The following is a 19,679-nucleotide window of genomic DNA, read 5'->3' on the forward strand; positions in this document are numbered from 1 at the left end:
CTGTATATGCTCATAGGGTATCAAGTCTCTTCTTGGTAACCTGCTGTCCTTCCTCTGAGTGCCACCAGGTCTCCCCCTCCTGGGGACATGGTCAAATATGAGGCACCAGAGTTCGTGTGAAAGTCACACCCCACTCTCCACTCAACTGTGGAGAATGTTCTGTCCGTTGGCTAGATCTGAGTAGGAGTTTAAAGTTTACCACCTGTATTGTCTTGGCTAGTGGCTTAGTTTGAGCGGGACCCCTGGGAAGCAGAAAGACTCAAATGGTATATACTCACTTATATCTGCATACTAGCCCAAGGGGCATGTCCCATGAAAGCCTTCACTTACCAGGAAACTGGGACAGAGGAGAGGACATCCTATTGGGACTCTAGATGAGAGAAGCATGGGAGAATAGCAAAGTAGAAGGATCCAGAGGGTCCTAGAAACCTGCAAGAAGAACATTATGAATCTACTCTTTAACTATCTACACAATACCTTCATCTTTCCTCTCAGGAGGGAAAGATGAGCCCAAACTGTGCGCATGACTCCAGTAATTTTAGTAGTTAATTTTTATATTTTTGTTTATTTCTAAATGAGATAATTTGTATTTATTTATTTAAATTAAATTAATTTTTATTAATTTATTCTCTCATATATTACATCCCTAGTTCAGTCTGCCACCCTCCCTCCACCCCCACCTCCTTCATCCCCTGCTACCTCCTCCCTGCCCATCCACTCCTCCTCCATTTCCCTTCAGAAAAGGGCAGGCCTCCCAGGGATACCATTTAAACATGGCATATCAAGTTGTGAAAGACTATGAATCTCTTCTCATATTAAGGCTGGACAAGACAACCCAGTAGGAGGACAAGGGTCCCAAAAGTAGGCAAAAGCATCAGAAACAGACTCTGCTTTTGTTAGGAGTCTCACAAAAACAACAAGCTACACAACTATAACATATATGCAGAGAGCCTGGGTTAGACCCATGCAGGCTTCCTGATGGTTGGTTCAGCCTCAGTGAGCTTTTATGCATCCAGGTTTGTTGATTCAGTGGGTTTTCTTGTGGTGTCCTTTACCCTTCTGGCTTCTACAATCCTTCCTTCACCTCTTCAGCAGGATGTCCCAAACTCTGCCTAATGTTTGGATGTGGGTCTCTGCATCTGTTTCCATCAGTGGCTGGAAGAAGTCTCTCTAATAACAAGTATGTTAGGCACCAATGCTGTGGTTAATTTACCAGTAAATTTTTATTATTGCACCTATAATTATTATTATGCAGTATTTTCTAACCCACCAGCAATCATTCAAGACACAGACACCTGTTATGTTTTTAAATAGCCCTAGTTAACTTGGGACAGGGCAGATATTAATCCCCTCGGCTATTTCCCATACTGGGTCAGGTGCGGGATACCTGATCCAATCCCATGACATCTGGTTCTAATAATTTCTATGACCCTACCTCCTGCCCATAATCCCAAATACTTGCTAATGTTTTTCATTTAGGCCAAGTCCTCCATCCCTGCCAGCCATGTACTTTTTCTCCACCTAATCATTGATGGCGCAACCTCCTTCTCCTCTCTTCTCCTCTGGTCTCTCTGCCTCCCAAGATTCTCTCTCTCTTCCCCAGCCCTGGAGCCTTAGCCACACCTATCCTATTTTCCCTGCTAAGATGTGATAACCCTTTATTTATGATTTAAATTATTCTAACACTGTAGTTTCCAAATGCAGAGGCAAAATAAATTGACAACAATAGCACAGAGTTCACTTTTTACACTAAAGAGAAACAGGGAAAATAAAGAATAAGTATGCCAGAATGCTCGTTGAGTAATCAAATATTTACTGAGCACTCATTCTATGATAAGCCTATGATTGGGAATTTAGTATATGGAGATATGTAACTACATCAGTTTTTGTGAGGATATGAAAGATGTCATTGAGCTGAGATTACAGCCCTGTTGAAGAGCTTCTTCAAAGCCTCCTTCATGTCTCTGTTCCTTATGCTATAGATAAAGGGGTTTAGCAATGGAGTCACCACTGTGTACATCACAGAAGCAACTATATCCTTGTCACTGGAAGTGCTGGATGAAGGTATAAGATAAAGTCCAATGATTGCACCATAGTACAAAGCCACTACACAAAGATGGGAGCCACATGTGGACAATGCTTTGCAGATCCCTTTGGTAGATGAAACTTTTAGGATGGTGGTCCCAATGCAGCCGTAAGAGATCAAGATGCATATTAGTGGCAGAGTAATGACTGTTGTGCCTGCTGTAAAAATGACCAGCTCATTGAGGGAGATGTCTGAGCATGAGAGTTTTAGCAAGGTATCCAGGTCACAGAAGAAATGAGGAATGGTGTTGTCAGCACAGAAGGACAACCGGGCCAGGAGGAGGGTGTGAGATAGAGCACTTACACAGGACAGGATCCAGGACATAGCTACCAGTAAGATACACAGCTCGTCTCTCATGATGGTGGTGTAGTAGAGGGGATGACAGATGGCCACATACCGATCGTATGCCATTGCAGTGAGGAGAAAGTTGTCCAGATCAGTGAATAATATAAAAAAATACATCTGCGTTATACACTCTGCATAGGGAATGGATGGATCCCGAGTCTGCATGTTCCTCAGCATCTTGGGTACAGTGACAGATGAGAAAGAGATGTCAGCAAAAGCCAAGTGGCTGAGGAAGAAGTACATGGGGGTGTGGAGGTGAGAGTCCATCCTGATGAGCAGGATGATGAGCATGTTTCCCAGCACCGTGGTCAGGTACATGGCCAGGAACAGGGCAGAGTACATGGCTTGGTCCTCTGGCCTGATGGGGAGTCCCAGGAGGATGAACTCTGACACACTGCTCTTGTTATCCCTCCTCATATTATTCTTCTCTTTGCTGTGGACAACAGTACATTTAAGAAAGAGGGAACAAACAGGTATTAATTTACATCAGGGACATAAAATACGATTCATTTCCATAGTGAGTATGTTATGCTGATATTACTGAGTCACTTAAAGTGGTTTGCACATGAAATGAGAGAATTTTCCAACAAAGAGGAGACTTTAAAAAGTGGCATCGAGACCTGGTGGCACTCAGAGGAAGGATAGCAGGCTACTAAGAAGAAACTTGATACCCTATGAGCATATACAGGGGGAGGAGGTCCCCCTCAGTCACAGTCATAGGGGAGGGGAATAAGGGGAAAATGGGAGAGAGGGAGAAATGGGAGGATACAAGGGATGGGATAACCACTGAGATGTAATAAGAATAAATTAATAAAATTAAATTAAAAAATTAAAAAAGTAGCATCATTGGCATTCATCAGCATCAGAAGATAAGGCAAATAGGATCATGTGATAACTTGCAGTTGTGTGAAGTCAGGAATAAATCTCAACTGTTTTAGGAGAGGGATTTGCACCTTCAAATAGTAGCATGAACTTTTAAAATGTGACTTAGTTTGCATTAATAGTTAAAGTCTAAGATGGAGATTTTGAAGTGTTCAATAACAAGGACGTAAATAAAATTGGGTCAAAAATAAATTACTGGGGCTACAGCACACTAGTAGGTCACTCATTCTGCAAGCATGAACCTTAGGTTCTAATCAGCACCGCAAAAACAAATGGCCTCTGCAGGCAATAAGTTGCCAAGGTCTCGATTATTTATGAATTTTGTGAGAAAGGAGACATAGCTATTAAATTCGACATTTATAATTTTGTTATAATTTATTGACAGTTATCCTACTTGCCAGAAATTTTTAGAACATTTTCAAATCATCTCCTGATTCAATAACCTCTCTTCACCTCATGAAAATACAGAACCCAATATAGAAAGAGGGCTTTGTTTCTTTTGTTTCTAATCAAGAGATTGCCAAAAACAGAATCACTTGTTCCTTTTTAGCTTCCTCATTTTGGGCTTCTAGCATCTGGACCCATCCATTAACTGAGCAGCCCAGTCAGAGCCCCGGGACCCCAGTCCTCAGTATTAAGTATCCTTTTCTTTTTTTTAAAAATTCTATCTGTGGCCTTCCCTGAAGCCTAGTGTCTTCCATTGGAAATACTCTAGGGCATAAGTTACCAATGCTCAGAGATGTAGGCAAGAGAGTTGAAGACCTATGTTTTGATTGTTCTTAAAAGCTCATGCTTAACTGTTAAATTTATGGAGGGGTCATTTTGAATTTTTTTGTTATTATTTTGAATTCAGTTACAAAATCAGATTCCATTATGACATCTTCGTATGTACTTCATTTTGTTTGATCTCTCACTTCTCACTCCCCAAGTCCTTGCTTTTCATCCCTGACTAAACTCTTCCATTCCCAGTATTATTTATCCTTATTTTAAATTAATAAGTATTTAAATAAGTATTTAAAGTAGAAGGAACTTGTTTTGATGACCATGCAGTGGCTAACTAAAAACTGAGAAACTAAATATAATATGAAATTAAAACATCAGTTAAAAAGAAATTTTGGTATGAAATATTCCAAAGTGCTGGTATTAATGATAGCTTGGTAGTTGATTGCCTATATTCACTATTTTCTTCTGTCTTTAAAATATATGAATTATGCAAGATATAATCAAAGTACACTGTATGAAATCCTCCAACAATATGTAAAAATAACTTTTTTATTTTGAAAAAAATTGTCTAGAGCACCTTTATGGTTTAATAAGCATCAGAGTGTACTAGGGAATGGAGGCAGACAATTATCAGCGGCTTCTAAAAAGAAGTTGGAGAAGGAGGGCAGTGTTTAGTAAGTTGGGCGTTCTAACTAGATATATTCTTCATATACCTTCAACGCCATCTTAAATGAGAATGTTGAAGAAAGATTACACTGGACTGGTCACTCACTAGCTACTCTAAATAATCACATAGCATGATATCTACTCTAAATAATCACATACCTAAAAAAGAAAAATGATGATATAAGGCCCCCAGACAGGCTGTGTAATCAACTATCTCAGCCACTCTTCTTCAGTACCTAAGCCTTTGGGGTGAAATTTGAGAGAGTTATTGGCCAGTGATGACTGATACATCCCTGTCTCTAGGAACCAGGAGTAAAAAGTTACTTCATCAAGAGCACAGAAACTTGCTGAGCACCTGGAAAGACACACACACACACACACACACACACACACACACACACACACACACACACACATTTGATCTGAAATTCATGCTCAGGCTACCCTGCTCTCAGAAACTTCTTGGCTCACCTCTAGGAGATCCAGTGCACCCTCATGGTCCAAACCCCTCAGTGACAGAGAAAAGTCTTGAACCTGTATCTTAACCTTCTAAATTCATGGGCTTCAGAAACACAGGTGTCAAGACTCCACTCTCTACACCACAGAAAAGACACAATGGACTGGAAACCAAGATTTCAGCTAAAGAAAGCTGTTAAAGATGTACTGACTTCCCAATTTCCTTCTGACTCCCTCTAGAAAAGAAACCCTAGGGCAGTGGTCCCTAAAGTTCCATATTAGGAGAATCACCTGGGGAACTTGTTAATGAGTGCAGTTCCAGAGACACTTATTCATGAGCATTGAGGTCAGGTCATTCTCAGGCAAGCATTTCTAAGGGCTGACTTTGAGAAAACTGTCCAAGGAAGAGTGCCAGTTTACCTGTAAATGTGAGCCTAAGGGGAGATGGGAAGACATTCTCAGCCACAGTCAGATTTCTCCACACTAGGTCATAATTGGGAAAGTTCTCAAAGTGACCATGTTTTTTTGATTTGATACTTAGAGTATCAATTTCCCTTTACACCAAAAACTTTGATAATATAGGCACTGAAACAACTATTTTATCGTTTATCCACTAATCCTGCAAAATGTTTTTGTTAATAAACATGTATGTTTATATAAGTGGAATTTATAGTGTCTTTTTCTATAATAATTTAACGTGGTTATATCTGTATTTCCAGGTCTCTATATCATTACGTTTAAAAACTAAAAGTTGTAAAAAATTGAATCTGGTATTCTCAAGTATCTCAGGAGACTAAGCTAGGATTCAGAAGTTCTGGAAACTGTAGCAATAGTTTTGGTCGCAAACCCTTCATGTTGCTGTAGAGGATGGCTGTGAAAGAATGTTATCAGGAGACAGTTTTCAAATGTTAGCAGAAAGGAACTCTTTTAGGCCTGGTGAAGCAGATGGTTGTCTTGAAACTACCTCACTACTACTACTGTAGTGTGATATCAGCCATTCAAAACATATGAGTGAGTATGGTCGTGTCCCAATAAACTCATAGGAAGAGAGCATTCCTTCCACTTACACATAGCCTGGGATGCTCCAGTCTTGTCATTATGAATTAGTTTGGTATGTTCTAAAACTTGGGCAGGCAATGGTGGTGCATGCTTTTAATCCCAGCACTTGGGAGGCAGAGGCAGGTGGATATTCATGAGTTCGAGGCCAGCCTGGACTACGGAGTGAGTTCTGGGACAGCCAGAGCTGTTATACCAAGTAACCCTGTCTCAAAAAAAAAAAAAAACTTCTTTAAGGAATTATAGCAAATAAATATTTTTGAAATAGCTCTTTTTATATGTTTTTATATAATACTATATGTATTATAATTCTTACTTTTGTTGCTACATAAAAATTTGTGGATATAATTAAAATTATTATGGAAATGGAAAAGTGGTAAAATATTTGTTTAGTCATCTCTTCTCGAAACAGCACAAAGATTCCGCATGAAACTTTATTCGAGACTGCATGAGACTTTAAAATCACCTGATTTGCCAACTGCCTTAAAAATGCTGAAAAAATGAAGATGGTTTCAGCACAGAGTTCTACCAGACCTTCAAAGAAAAGCTAATACTGATACTCATCAAGCTACTCCAAACGATAGAAACAGATGGAACATTACCAAATTCATTCTATGAGGCCACAGTCACATTGATACCTAAACACCACAAAGACCCAACAAAGAAAGAGAATTTCAGACCAATTTCTCTTATGAACATTGATGCAAAAATACTCAATAAAATACTTGCAAAACGAATACAAGAATATATCAGAGATATCATTCGCCATGACCAGGTAGGCTTCATTCCAGGCATGCAGGGATGGTTTAATATACGGAAAAGCAGCAATGTAATCCACCATATAAACAAACTGGAAAAAACCCCACATGGTCATCTCCTTAGATGCAGAAAAAGCATTTGACAAAATCCAACACCCATTCATGTTTAAAATTCTCGAGAGATCGGGAATTCAAGACACATACATAAACACAATAAAGGCTATATACCTCAAGCCAATAGTCAACATCAAATTAAATGGAGAGATACTCAAGGAAATTCCTTTAAAATCGAGGACCAGACAAGGCTGCCCACTTTTTCCATATCTCTTGAAGTTCTAGCTAGAGCAATAAGACAACAAAAGGAGATCAAGGGGATCCAAATGGGAAAGGGGGAAGTCAAATTATCCCTATTTGCAGATGATATGACAGTATATATAAGTGAACCCCAAAATTCCACCAGAGAACTCCTACAGCTGATAAACACCCTCAACAAGTTGGCTGGATACAAAATTAACTCAAAAAAGTCAGTAGCTTTCCTATATGCAAATGACAAACATGCAGAGGAAGAAATTAGGAAAACTACACCTTCCATGATAGCCACAAGCAATATAAAATATTTAGGAGTAACTCTAACCAGCAAGTGAAGGATTTATTTGAAAAAAACTTCAAACCTCTAAAGAAGGAAATTGAAGATGACATCAGAAGATGGAGGGATCTCCCTTGTTTGTGGACCCCGATATGAATCCACACACATATGGTCACTTGATTTTTGACAAAGAAGCTAAATCTGTTTAATGGAAAAAGGATAGCATCTTCAACAAATGGTACTGGTCTAACTGGATATCTACGTGTAAAAAAATTCAATTGGACCCATATTTGTCACCATGCACAAGTCCAAGTGGATTAAAGACCTCAACATAAAACCAGAGACACTAAATCAATTAGAAGAAAAACTGAGGAAGAGCCTGGAACACATTGGCACAGGAGACTACTTCCTGAACAGAACTCCAACAGCCCAGACCTTAAGGTCAACAATTAATAAATGGGACCTCATGAGACTTAGAAGCTTCTGTAAGGCAGGAGACACTGTCAAGAGAACAAAGCGACAGCCTACAGACTGGGAAAAGATCTTCACCAACCCTACATCTGGCAAAGGTTTAATATCCAAAATATATAAAGAATTCAGGAAACTAAACACCACCAAACCAAATAACCCAGTTGAGAAATAAGGCTCAGAACTAAACAGAGAATTCTCAACAAAGGAATATCAAAAGGCAGAAAAACACTTAAAGAAATGCTCAACCTCCTTAGTCATCAGGGAAATGCAAATCAAAACAACTCTGAGATTCCATCTTACACCCATCAGAAGGGCTAGGATCAAAAATTCAAGCGACACCACATGCTGGTGAGGATGTGGAGAGAGAGGAACACTCCTTCATTGCTGGTAGGAATGCAAACTAGTACAACCACTTTGGAAATCTATCTGGTGCTATCTCAGAAAAATGGGAATAGGGCTTCCAAAAGACCCAGCTATTCCACTCCTTGGAATATACCCAGAAGATGCTCCAGAACACAACAGGAACATTTGCTCAACCATGTTCATAGCAGCCTTATTCATAATAGCCAGAACCTGGAAACAGCCTAAGTGTTCCTCAGTAGAAGAATGGATAAAGAAACTGTGGTACATTTACAGTATGGAATACTACTCAGCTATTAAAAACAAGGAATTCCCGAAATTTGTGGACAAATGGATTGAACTAGAAATGATCATAATGAGTGAGTTAACCCAGAAGCAGAAAGATTCAAATGGTATATACTCACTTATATCTGGAAACTAGCTCAAAAGGTATGTCCCATGAAAGTCTTTACTTACCAGGAAAGTGGGACAGAGGGTAGGACATCCCATTGGGACTCTAGGTGAGAGAAGTATGGGAGAATGGGGAAATAGAAGGATCCAGAGGGTCCTAGAAACCTTCAAGAAGAACATTATGATGGGCAGATCTGAGCCCAGGGGTCCTACTCAAACCATGGCACCAGCCAAGGATAATACATTCAGTAAACTTCGAACCCCTACCCAGATCTAGCCAATGGACAGGGCACTCTCCACAGTTGAGTGGAGAGTGGGGTCTGACTTTCACATGAACTCTGATGCTCCATATTTGACTACATCCCCTGGTTGGGGAGGCCCGGTGGCACTCAGAGGAAGGATAGCAGGCTACCAAGAAGAGACTTGATACCCTATGATCATATAGAGGGGGAGGTAATCCCCCTCAGGAACAGTCATAGGGGAGGGGAATAAGGGGAAAATGGGAGGGAGGGAGGAATGGGAGGAGACAAGGGATGGGATAACAATTCAGGTGTAATAAATTTATTGTAAAAAAGGAAAAGAAAGATGCTTAAATCTGTATATTTATAACACCACTTTCTCTCTCTTAGATTTTCATAATCTGTCTCGACTCTTCCCACCTCCTACAGAGTCTCCTCACAGGTGTCCTTATCACACATTTCTACCCACTCCACATCTTCTGTCCATCACCCCACACATTTTTAAGTGTTAGATAGTTTTTAGTATGGCTTCTTCAATCTTGTGATCAAATATTTCCATAGCTTTCTATGCATGGACTACATGATTCTGCATGAGGGTTACTGATGTTTCTAGATTTTTTTGAACTTCTTTCCCTGATCAAGTGCATCTCTATCTTTTTGTTTTGTTTTATTTTGTTTTTCCAAACAAAGCTTATCTGTGTATCTTTGGGTGACCTGGACATGCTTTATAGATAAGGCTGTCCTCAAACTCACATCAATTTGCCTGCCTCTACCTCCTTAGTACTGGGATTAAAGGCACACACACCACACCCAGGTTTTTATCTCTTTTAACATTCTTATAATTGTTTTTCAAATGAGTTACCAATTTCTTCTTTTCAATAGCTTCCTGTTTGGCTCCTTTGTCTTTCTTTTTTATTTATTTTTTACATATATTTATATTATTACACATATATACAATAAACTACTACAGCAGGAAGAACTACAAAACAATCGGGAATTATACAAATATTTCATTGATAGTATTTTGGTTATTTGTATTTGGAAGCTTTGAATAAAACATCTTTCCTATCTTGATGCTTCTGATATTCTGAAAACAAATCAATATCTATCACATCTCATCATTATCTCTCCATTTAATTTGATGTTGGCTACAGGCTTGCTGTATATTGCCTTTATTACGTTGACATATTGCCTTGCATCCATGATCTCTCCAAAACTTTAAACATGAATGGGTGTTGGATTTTATCAAATGCTTTCTCTGCATCTAAGAAGATGATCATATGGTTTTTTTTATTTTCAGTTTGTTTATATGGTGGATTACATTGATGGATTTCTGTATATTAAACTACCTCTGCATGCCTGGGATGAAGCCTGCTTGGGCATGTTAAATGATATTTTTTATGTGTTCTTGAATTCGATTTGCAAGTATTTTATTGAGTATTTTTGCATCAATGTTCATAAGAGAAATTGGTCTGAACTTCTATTTCTTTGTTAAGTCTTTCTGTGGTTTAGGTATCAAAGTGACTGTGGCCTGATAGGATGAGTTTGGTAATGTTCCTTTTGATTCTATTTTGCAGAATAGTTTGAAGAGAATTGTTATTACCTCTTCTCTGAAGGTCTACTGGAATTCTGCATTGAATTAAGATTGTCCTGGGCTTTTTTTTTTTGGTTGGGAGACTTTTTATGATTACCTCTATTTCCTTAGGTGTGATAGGACTATTCATTTTGCTTACCTGATCTTGATTTTATGTTGGTAATTCGTAACTATTTCATTTAGGTTTTCAATTTTGTAGCATATAGACTTTTGAAGTAAGACCTGATGATTCTTTAGATTTCTTCATTATCTGTCATTATGTCTGCCTTTTCATTTCTGATTTTGTTGATTTGAATACCTCTTCTCTGCCTTTTAGTTAGTTTGGCTAAAGGTTTGTCAATCTTGTTGATGTTCTCAAAGAACCAGCTCTTGGTTTCATTGATTCTTTGCATTGTTCTCTTTGTTTCTAATTCATTGGTTTCAGCTCTGAGTTTGATGCTCCTCTTGGGTGTGTTTACTTCTGTGTATTCTAGAGCTTTCAGATTTTCTATTAAGTTGTTGGTATGGGATCTCTCCAGTTTCTTTATAAAGATATTTAGTGCTGTGAACTTTCCTCTTAGCACTGCTTCCATTGTGTCCCTTAAGTTTGGGTATGTTGTGCTTTCAGTTTCATTGAATTATGGGAAGTTTTTTATTTCTAATTTTATTTCATCTCTTGCCCAGAAGTCATTGAGTAGGGAGTTGTTCAGTTTCCATGAGTTTGTAGGGTTTCTGTTGCTTCTTCTATGGTTGAGTTCCAACTTTACTCCATGGTGGTCTGATAAGATATCAGGGATTATTTCAATTTTCTTTTATCTGTTGGAGTTTGCTTTGTGACCAAGTATGTGATCACTTTTGGAGAACATTATGTGAGGTGCTAAAAAGAAGGTATATTCTTTTGTGTTTGAGTGAAATGTTCTGTAGATATCAGTTAGATTCATTGTTTCTCCATCTAGTTTCTGTTTTGATGACATGTCTATTGGTGAGAGTGGGGTGATGTCTCCCACTATTATTGTTTGGGGTTCAATGTGTGATTTAAGCTTTAGTAACATTTCTTTTAAGAGTGTGGGTGCTCCTGCATTTGGGGCATAGATGTTTAGAATTGAGACATTGTCTTGGCATATTTTTCTTTTGAAGAGGATGAAATGTCCTCCCCCATCTCTTTGATTGGTTTCAGTTGGAAGTATATTTTATTAGATACTAGAATGGCTGCTCCAGTTTGCTTCTTGGGACCATTTTCCCGGAATACAGTTTTCCAGCCATTTACTCTGAGGTAATGTCTATCTTTATTGCTGAGGTGTATTTCCTGTATGCAGCAGAATGATGGATCCTGTTTTCACATCCATTCTGTCAGCCTGTGTCTTTTTACTGGGTAGTTGAGGTCATTGATATTAAGAGATATTAATGACCAGTAGTTGTTAGTTCCTTTTATTTTGATGTTCATGCTGGTAAAGTGTGTGCATTTCCTTTCTTTTGGATTTGTGGATGTGGAGTTATTTATTTCCTGTGTTTTCTTGGCTCTGCCTATCTGTTCTGTGTTCCAGACAGGCTAGGTCTGTATGCTGCTGGCAGGCTGCAAGAGATCTGAGCCCAAAGCTGTTCAGGTGCCCCATAAACCTTCTTGAGATGGCAGCAAATGTGAGTTTTGGCCCACACTACATTCAGCTCTGCCTATCTTCTCTATATCCCAGATGGGCCAGACTGGTAAGCAGCTGGGGGATGGAGGTGGATCAGAGTAAGTGGCTAGGGAGGCTGAGAGAGATAGGAGCCCAAAGCTGCTCAGTTGCTCCACAGGCCTTTTCAAGATGGTTGGGCTCTGCCTATCTGCTCTGTGACCAAGATGGTCTAGGCTGGTAAGCAGGTGGTAGGCAGTGAGAGCTCCAAGCCCAAAGCTGCTTGGGTGCCCCGCAGTCTTTCTCAGGATGGCAGCTAATCCAGATTGTGGCTGGTAACAGGACTCAAGTCTGCCTGTCTGCTCTGTGTCCCAGATCATGTAAGCAGCAGACCAGCAGAGAGAGACCAAGCTGCATCTGTGTCTCATAGTCTTTCTCAAGATTGAAGCTAATGTGGATTGTCCCCCCAGGATTTTCTTTGGGTTAGCTCAGTGGCCAGGGGTCAGACCCACCTGTGCTTTATAAGATGTGGATACCTCTTTCACAGAAATCAGCAGCACTGGTGTTTTGTAGCTCTCAGTTTTGTCTTTATGTACTGTCCTGGTTGTTCTACTGATCAGAACTGGTGTGTGATAGGCACCACCATCTTGAATCTTCCCTCTGTTCTTCTTTCTAATAAGTAACTATTCCACCTCTGTGCTGTCCACATCACAGTCTGTTTCCATTCTCACAAGCCTCTGCTTACTTGTAATTTTTGAAGACCTATGTATCTTAATCCCTTCCATTACTCACTCTACCTCACCACAGTTTGGCATGTAGCAGTTACATAGAAATTTTACAAATGAGTAAATGAGTGAAAGAGTTGAATAAAATACTATTGCTTTCACTCCATTCTGTCTCATTTTGTTCTTCTTGAGTCTGAATGGAATTTATTTCTAAAGATTCTCTACACTAATTTCATGGTTATCATATATTTTCATGATTTCCTCATAGACACTAACTGTAACTGTGGGCCATAGCTGAAAAAGACAGTTAACATGTTGTTTCAGTCATTGTTCTATTACCGTTAAGAGACAACCACACCAACTCTTATGAAGGAAAGCATTTAACTGGGGCTGGCTTTCAGTTCAGAGGTTTAGCCCACTGTCATCATGGTTGGAAGTGTGGGGACACGCAGGCAGACATGGTGCTGGAGAAGTAGCTAAGAGTCCTATATCTATATTGGCAAGCAGGAGGAAGAGTGAGACATTGGACGTGCAATGGGGTCCTGAAACCTCAAAGTCCACCACCAGTGACACACTTCCTCCAACAAGACCATGCATTCTAATCCCTGCCACGTCCTAATGACTAAGGGTTCTAATATATGAGCCTATGGGTCCCTTTCTTATTCAAATCACCACATATGCCAACCTGGGTTTCACAAGACCACACTCTTAAGATGAAGGCTACAGACAATTAGTTGCTGCAGGGAATTGTATCTGTCCAGCCTAGCAAGCCAATAACTGACACAAAGAGACTGAAACATAATTCAAAGCTGCAAGCACTACACTGGGCAGAATCTAAACTGCTATTAATCTAACAATAAACTAAAAGAAACTACTCTAATCCTCATAACCTACATATAGCCCAAGCACTTGCCCATCTGATCCTTCTCAGACAGCTTCTGTCCTTCAACTCTCTGTCAACTGTGAACAATCAACTCTTAACTGTCAAATCCTGCCTCCTCCCCGTCTCCAGGAAGTCTCACCTTCCACTTCCTGTACTTTTGCCCAGCTGCTTGGCTAAACAGCACTTTATTTACAGTTGTTAAATCCCCCAAGACATTCCTCCACAATTCCCCTTTTTAGTCTAATAATTAAAAAAACTTTTACCTATACATTTATATTATTATACCAATATACAATATACACACACAAGAACTAAAAAACAATTGTGATATTCATGTTATACTCATAATGTTTTGCTGTCTTCAACCCCATCAGAGACTTGAGAAGGAATAAAATTAATTTCCTGAGTAAAAAGGAAGTGAATATTAGCAGCTTGAAAAATGAAAAAATAAATGACAAAGATACTTTGCTCCCTGAACAGTCACTCAAAACTTTCAAACATCTTGTGGCATCATCTTCTGCCTTATGGTCCAGTATATCTGACAGGCATATTTGTGAAGCAGGGACTATTGAGGACTTGCCTATCTTGTCTAGGCAGTTTGGCTGTCAACTCCACCTGCATCCAATCTTTTCCATTTCGGGCAGAATTCTGTTTTTGACAGAAAACAAGGACATTTTTGCCCAGTAGCTGGTTTGCCAATCTGAAGCCATCTCCAAAAGGAGGTTCCTTGATGCTCATTATCTTCTTTGAGATAGGCTGGGTGTTACCAAGAGTCAACCTATCTCATTTTCAAGGAGTCCTCAAAACAATAAAAATCTTTAAATGCCATATTCTGTAGGTCTCTGAGGTTTTTGATGACCTTATCTAAATATTTTATCTTATCTATCTATTGAACCTTTGATGTATATTCTTGTGGTAAAATTGAATAATACAATGAATTGAAAATAAACTTATTTTACATCAATATACAAGTTTTATACCAATGAATTAAAAATAGCCTTGTGCTCATGGATAGGGAGAATTAACATAATAAAAATGGCCATCCTACCAAAAGCAATCTACAGATTCAATGCAATCCCTATCAAAATACCTACACAATTTTTTAAAGACATTGAAAGTTCAATTCTGAACTTCATATGGAAAAACAAAAAACCCAGAATAGCTAAAACAATCTTGTACAATAAAAGGTGCTCTGGAGGAGTCTCTATACCTGATCTCAAACTGTACTATAAAGCAATAGTAATTAAAACAGCATGGTACTGGCACAGCAACAGGCCGGTTGATCAGTGGAATCGAATCGAAGACCCAGATATGAATCCACACACATATGGTCATTTGATTTTCGACAAAGAAGCCAAATCCATTCGATGGAAAAGGGATAGCATCTTCAACAAATGGTGCTGGTCTAACTGGATGTCTATGTGTAAAAAAATGCAACTGGACCCATATTTGTCACCTTGTACAAAACTCAAATCCAAGTGGATTAAAGACCTCAACATAAAACCAGAGACACTAAATCACTTAGAAGAAAAAATGGGAAAGAGCCTGGAACATATTGGCACAGGAGACAACTTCCTGAACAGAACACCAACAGCCCAGGCATTAATGTCAACAATTAATAAATGGGACCTCATGAGGCTGAGAAGCTTCTGTAAGGCAGGTGACACGGTAAAGAGAACAAAGCGAAAGCCTACAGACTGGGAAAAGATCTTCACCAACCCCACATCTGACAAAGGTCTAATATCCAAAATATATAAAGAACTCAAGAAATTAAATACCACCAAACCAAATAACCCAATTGAGAAATGGGGCATGGAACTAAACAGAGAATTCTCAACAGAGGAATATCAAATGGCTGAGAAACACTTAAAGAAATGCTCAACCTCCTTAATCATCAGGGAAATGCAAATCAAAACAACTCTGAGATTTCATCTTACACCCATCAGAATGGCTAAGATAAAAAATTCAAGCAACACCACATGCTGGCGAGGATGTGGGGAGAGAGGAACACTCCTTCATTGCTGGTGGGAATGCAAACTAGTACAACCACTTTGGAAATCTATCTGGTGCTATCTCAGAAAAATGGGAATAGGGCTTCCTCAAGACCCAGCTATTCCACTCCTTGGAATATACCCAGAAGATGCTCCAGCACACAACAAGAAAATTTGCTCAACCATGTTCATAGCAGCCTTATTCATAATAGCCAGAACATGGAAACAGCCTAAGTGTCCCTCAATAGAAGAATGGATAAAGAAACTGTGGTACATATACACTATGGAATACTATTCAGCTATTAAAAACAAGGAATTCCCGAAATTTGTGGATAAATGGATTGAGCTAGAAATGATCATAATGAGTGAGTTAACCCAGAAGCAGAAAGACTCAAATGGTATATACTCACTTATATCTGCATATTAGCCCAATGGGCATGTCCCACGAAAGCCTTCACTTACCAGGAAACTGCGACAGAGGAGAGGACATTCTAGTGGGACTCTAGATGAGAGAAGCATGGGAGAAAGGCAAAGTAGAAGGACCCAGAGGGTCCTAGAAGCCTACAAGTAGAACATTATGATAGGCAGATTTGGGCCCAGGGGTCCCGCTCAAACTAAGGCACCCGCCAAGGACAATACAGGCAGTAAACCTTAAGCCCCTACCCAGATCTAGCCAATGGACAGAACACTCTCCACAGTAGAGTGGAGAGTGGGATATTACTTTCTCACATACTCTGGTGCCTCACCTTTGACCATGTCCCCTGGAGGGGGAGACCTGGTGGCACTCAGAGGAAGGACAGCAGGTTACCAAGAAGAGACTTGATACCCTATGAGCATATAGAGGGGGAGGTAATCCCCCTCAGGAACAGTCATAGGGGAGGGGAATAAGGGGAAATTGGGAGGGAGGGAAGAATGAGAGGATACAAGGGATGAGATAACCATTGAGATGTAACAAGAATAAATTAATAAAGGAGGAAAAAAAGAAAAAACAAACAAACAAACAAAAAAAATAAAAATAGCCTTGTGAGTAACAACTAAGGCCTTAAGTTGAAGAGTAGATTCAGTAATCTGCCTTTGGTCTTATCATCCCTCTATATTTCTATATTCTCAGAGAAAAATCCCTGAGTCCAATCTCATTCTCTCTCTGAATAAGACCAATAATAACATAACCAATTCCCAATGAAAATAAACATCCATAGCCCAAAACCTTACCCAATCCCCCTTAAGGGAAATGAAACACCATTATTCCAGCTGATTTGGGATGAATAATACCTATGGAGGGGCCCAAATAAAATTGGGGAAATGGCTAAAACAAGTGAGAGATAGCCTTTGTGGTCCAGTTTCTAATATTGAGAAATTTTGGCGCAATGAAAGTCTTGTGTGGGACAGTCTGAAGTGCTGGACCAATTGGAATCAGGAGCTTTCTTCGAAGCTATCCTGGGAGCTGTTCTGTTCTGATGACGAATAGTAACCGAAGCACTTATGGCTGGCCCATGAGGAATGCAGGATGTCAGCATCTCAGCATGCTGGAGGATGAATCCTGTCAAGTCTGACCCAGCATCAGTGTCTGGTGCTTTTGTTCTGAAAATACATAAATTCTCACAAGCATTATACAGCTCTAAAACTATACATGGATGAGGTGTGCAGGATGCACAGAACAATTGAGGCTGGTTCTGTAGTTTGAATTCATGTACATATAGACTGACTTAAGTTAGCAGTCTCCCTTTCATCCAGGTCTGTTTTGATCTCTTTCAAAGAGCAAGTATAATATTACTATTACCAAAGAACATACAATCATTATTTAATTGACATAAAAACAAGATTGTATAGTTCTAAATGTCCTTTTCTAGGTTCTATGGTGCCTAATATATAGGCAAGGCCTCTATCTGTCTCCCAAGAAAATTTATCCCATTTTAGAAGCAAGTTGGTTGCCCTGAGCAAAGGAAGAGGCACTAAACCATAAACTTATGCATACCCTAGGCATCTTGTAACTGTGTTTTTACATTTATTGAAGGTGTTTCTGTCTCACCCCTTCTTCCATTGGGGATGGACACATCCACCTTTTAAACTTGATATAAATGCTCATTTTAGAGTTTATGCATACCCTACACACATTGTACCTGGGTTTTTACACTTATATAAACTCCAATTTTAGAGTTTATGCATAATCTAGGCATCTTGTACCTGGGCTTTTACATTAGTTGCAGGTGGTTTTGACTAATTCCTTCTCTCATAAAGGATGGACACTTTCACCTTTTAGTTCTGAACTTCCTTTTCTAGGCTCTATGGCACCTGATGTATAGGGCCAGGCTGCTAACTGTCTCCTGAGAAATGTATCCTGTTTTAGAGACAAGGCAGTTGCCCTGAGCAAAAGAAAAGGGATTATTAAGCTTACCCTTTTAAGAATATGAATTGTAGCCTTCGAATTTTTGAGAATCTAACTAGGCTGATGTGTACTTTGTCACCTGTAAGTCTTCTGTGTCTTTTCATGTCTGCTGTGACCACAACCTATCCCCTGCGAAAGAAGCTCATGTTTAGAGGGATAAGCCAGCTGCCAGAGCAGTGACACCTCAACTCAGCATACGAAGGGGACTTGTGCCAGTTTAAATCTTAGGCTGTCTCTACAAGTAACTTATCAGCAGGGGTCATGCCCTGTGGAGACCAGGCTGGTCTAGAACTCACAGAGATCCACCTTTCTTTTTCTCCATCTTGTTAAGATTAAGGGTGTGTGCTACCACTGTTCTGCACAAATATTTCATCCCAATTCCAGTAAAAATCCACAGAAATTTCAAGTATAATTCAAAAGTTTTCCAAAAAAAATTCTAAGTCTTGGATCAGTTACACCAATTTAGGCAGTAAGCGAAGCCCTGTCCACCATTCTTTTGAATTTAGTTATCGCTAATTTGCATAAGTTTACCCTTTCCAGAGTGAGATGACAAACACCTTGCAGCTAATAAGTTCTGAATTTTAGCCACTATCAACTCTAAGGAAAAGAGTTTGATTCCTTCTTCCCTTCTCATTGTTGGTAACTTAGCCTGGCATCTCTCAGCTTTCTCCCTTTCTCCCTGAACAACAAAAATAAAATAAAAAAAGCCAAAGAGGATCCAGGAGCCTTCTGCCATAGCAACGTGGAAAGGAACCATAGCAGTCTCTATTTTATTATTTGGATTATCTCTTAAGGAGCTATTCCTCCCACCAAACTATAACAAAATATGCTTTTTTTCAAGGGTGTGGATAAATTCGTTGGATGCCAATTTGTTACAATAAATTGTATCTGTTCAGACTATTCTGGAGGAATATCTTGAGTTGATGTAACAACTGTCAATAAATAGCTGTTTAGCCAATCAGTAGAGCAGAAGGGCAGAAAGTGGAAGGCAGGATTCCTGGAGGGAGGGAGGAGCCAGAAGTTGACAGTTAATGGTTAACAGTTGACTGTGAGTTAGAGGAAAGAAGCCACCTGGGAAGCATCAGATTGGCAAGTGCTTGGGATATATGTAGGATATGAGGATCAGAGTAGTTTATTTTAGTTTATTGTTAGAGTAGTAGCTGTTTAGATTCTGTGCAGCGTAGTGTTTGCAAGTTTGAATTATGTTTCAGTCTCTTTGTGCCAGTTATTGGCTTCCTAGGCTGAACAGGTACAATTTATTATAACAGGCCATACAGGACCCCACTCTTAAGATGAGGGCTACAGAGAATTAATTGCTGTGGAGGAAGGGAGAATTAGTTTTGTCCAGGGATGAGAGTTCTGATAGCTTATATAATCCCAAGTGCTTTTCTTTGACCATATGTACATATTAACTTAGTCAATTGTATATGTATGTATGATATATAATGTGTGCAACAATAACTAAAGAACAAGAGGTCACGAGTTTACAA

The 19,679-nt window shown here is 39.4% G+C and overlaps 1 protein-coding gene across 1 annotated transcript; it reads right to left on the minus strand.

Moving 5' to 3' along the window:
- Positions 1–1,906: 1,906 nt before the first annotated feature.
- Positions 1,907–2,848, minus strand: LOC311606595 (olfactory receptor 1J4-like; the record flags this gene model as incomplete). Its single annotated transcript, XM_084797925.1, has 1 exon — positions 1,907–2,848. The coding sequence occupies one exon, from the start codon at positions 2,846–2,848 to the stop codon at positions 1,907–1,909; it is 942 nt and encodes a 313-aa protein (XP_084654051.1).
- Between the last annotated feature and the right edge of the window lie 16,831 nt (positions 2,849–19,679).

This window comes from Acomys minous (genome assembly GCF_964271855.1).
Source record: "Acomys minous genome assembly, chromosome: 10".
Taxonomy (NCBI): domain Eukaryota; kingdom Metazoa; phylum Chordata; class Mammalia; order Rodentia; family Muridae; genus Acomys; species Acomys minous.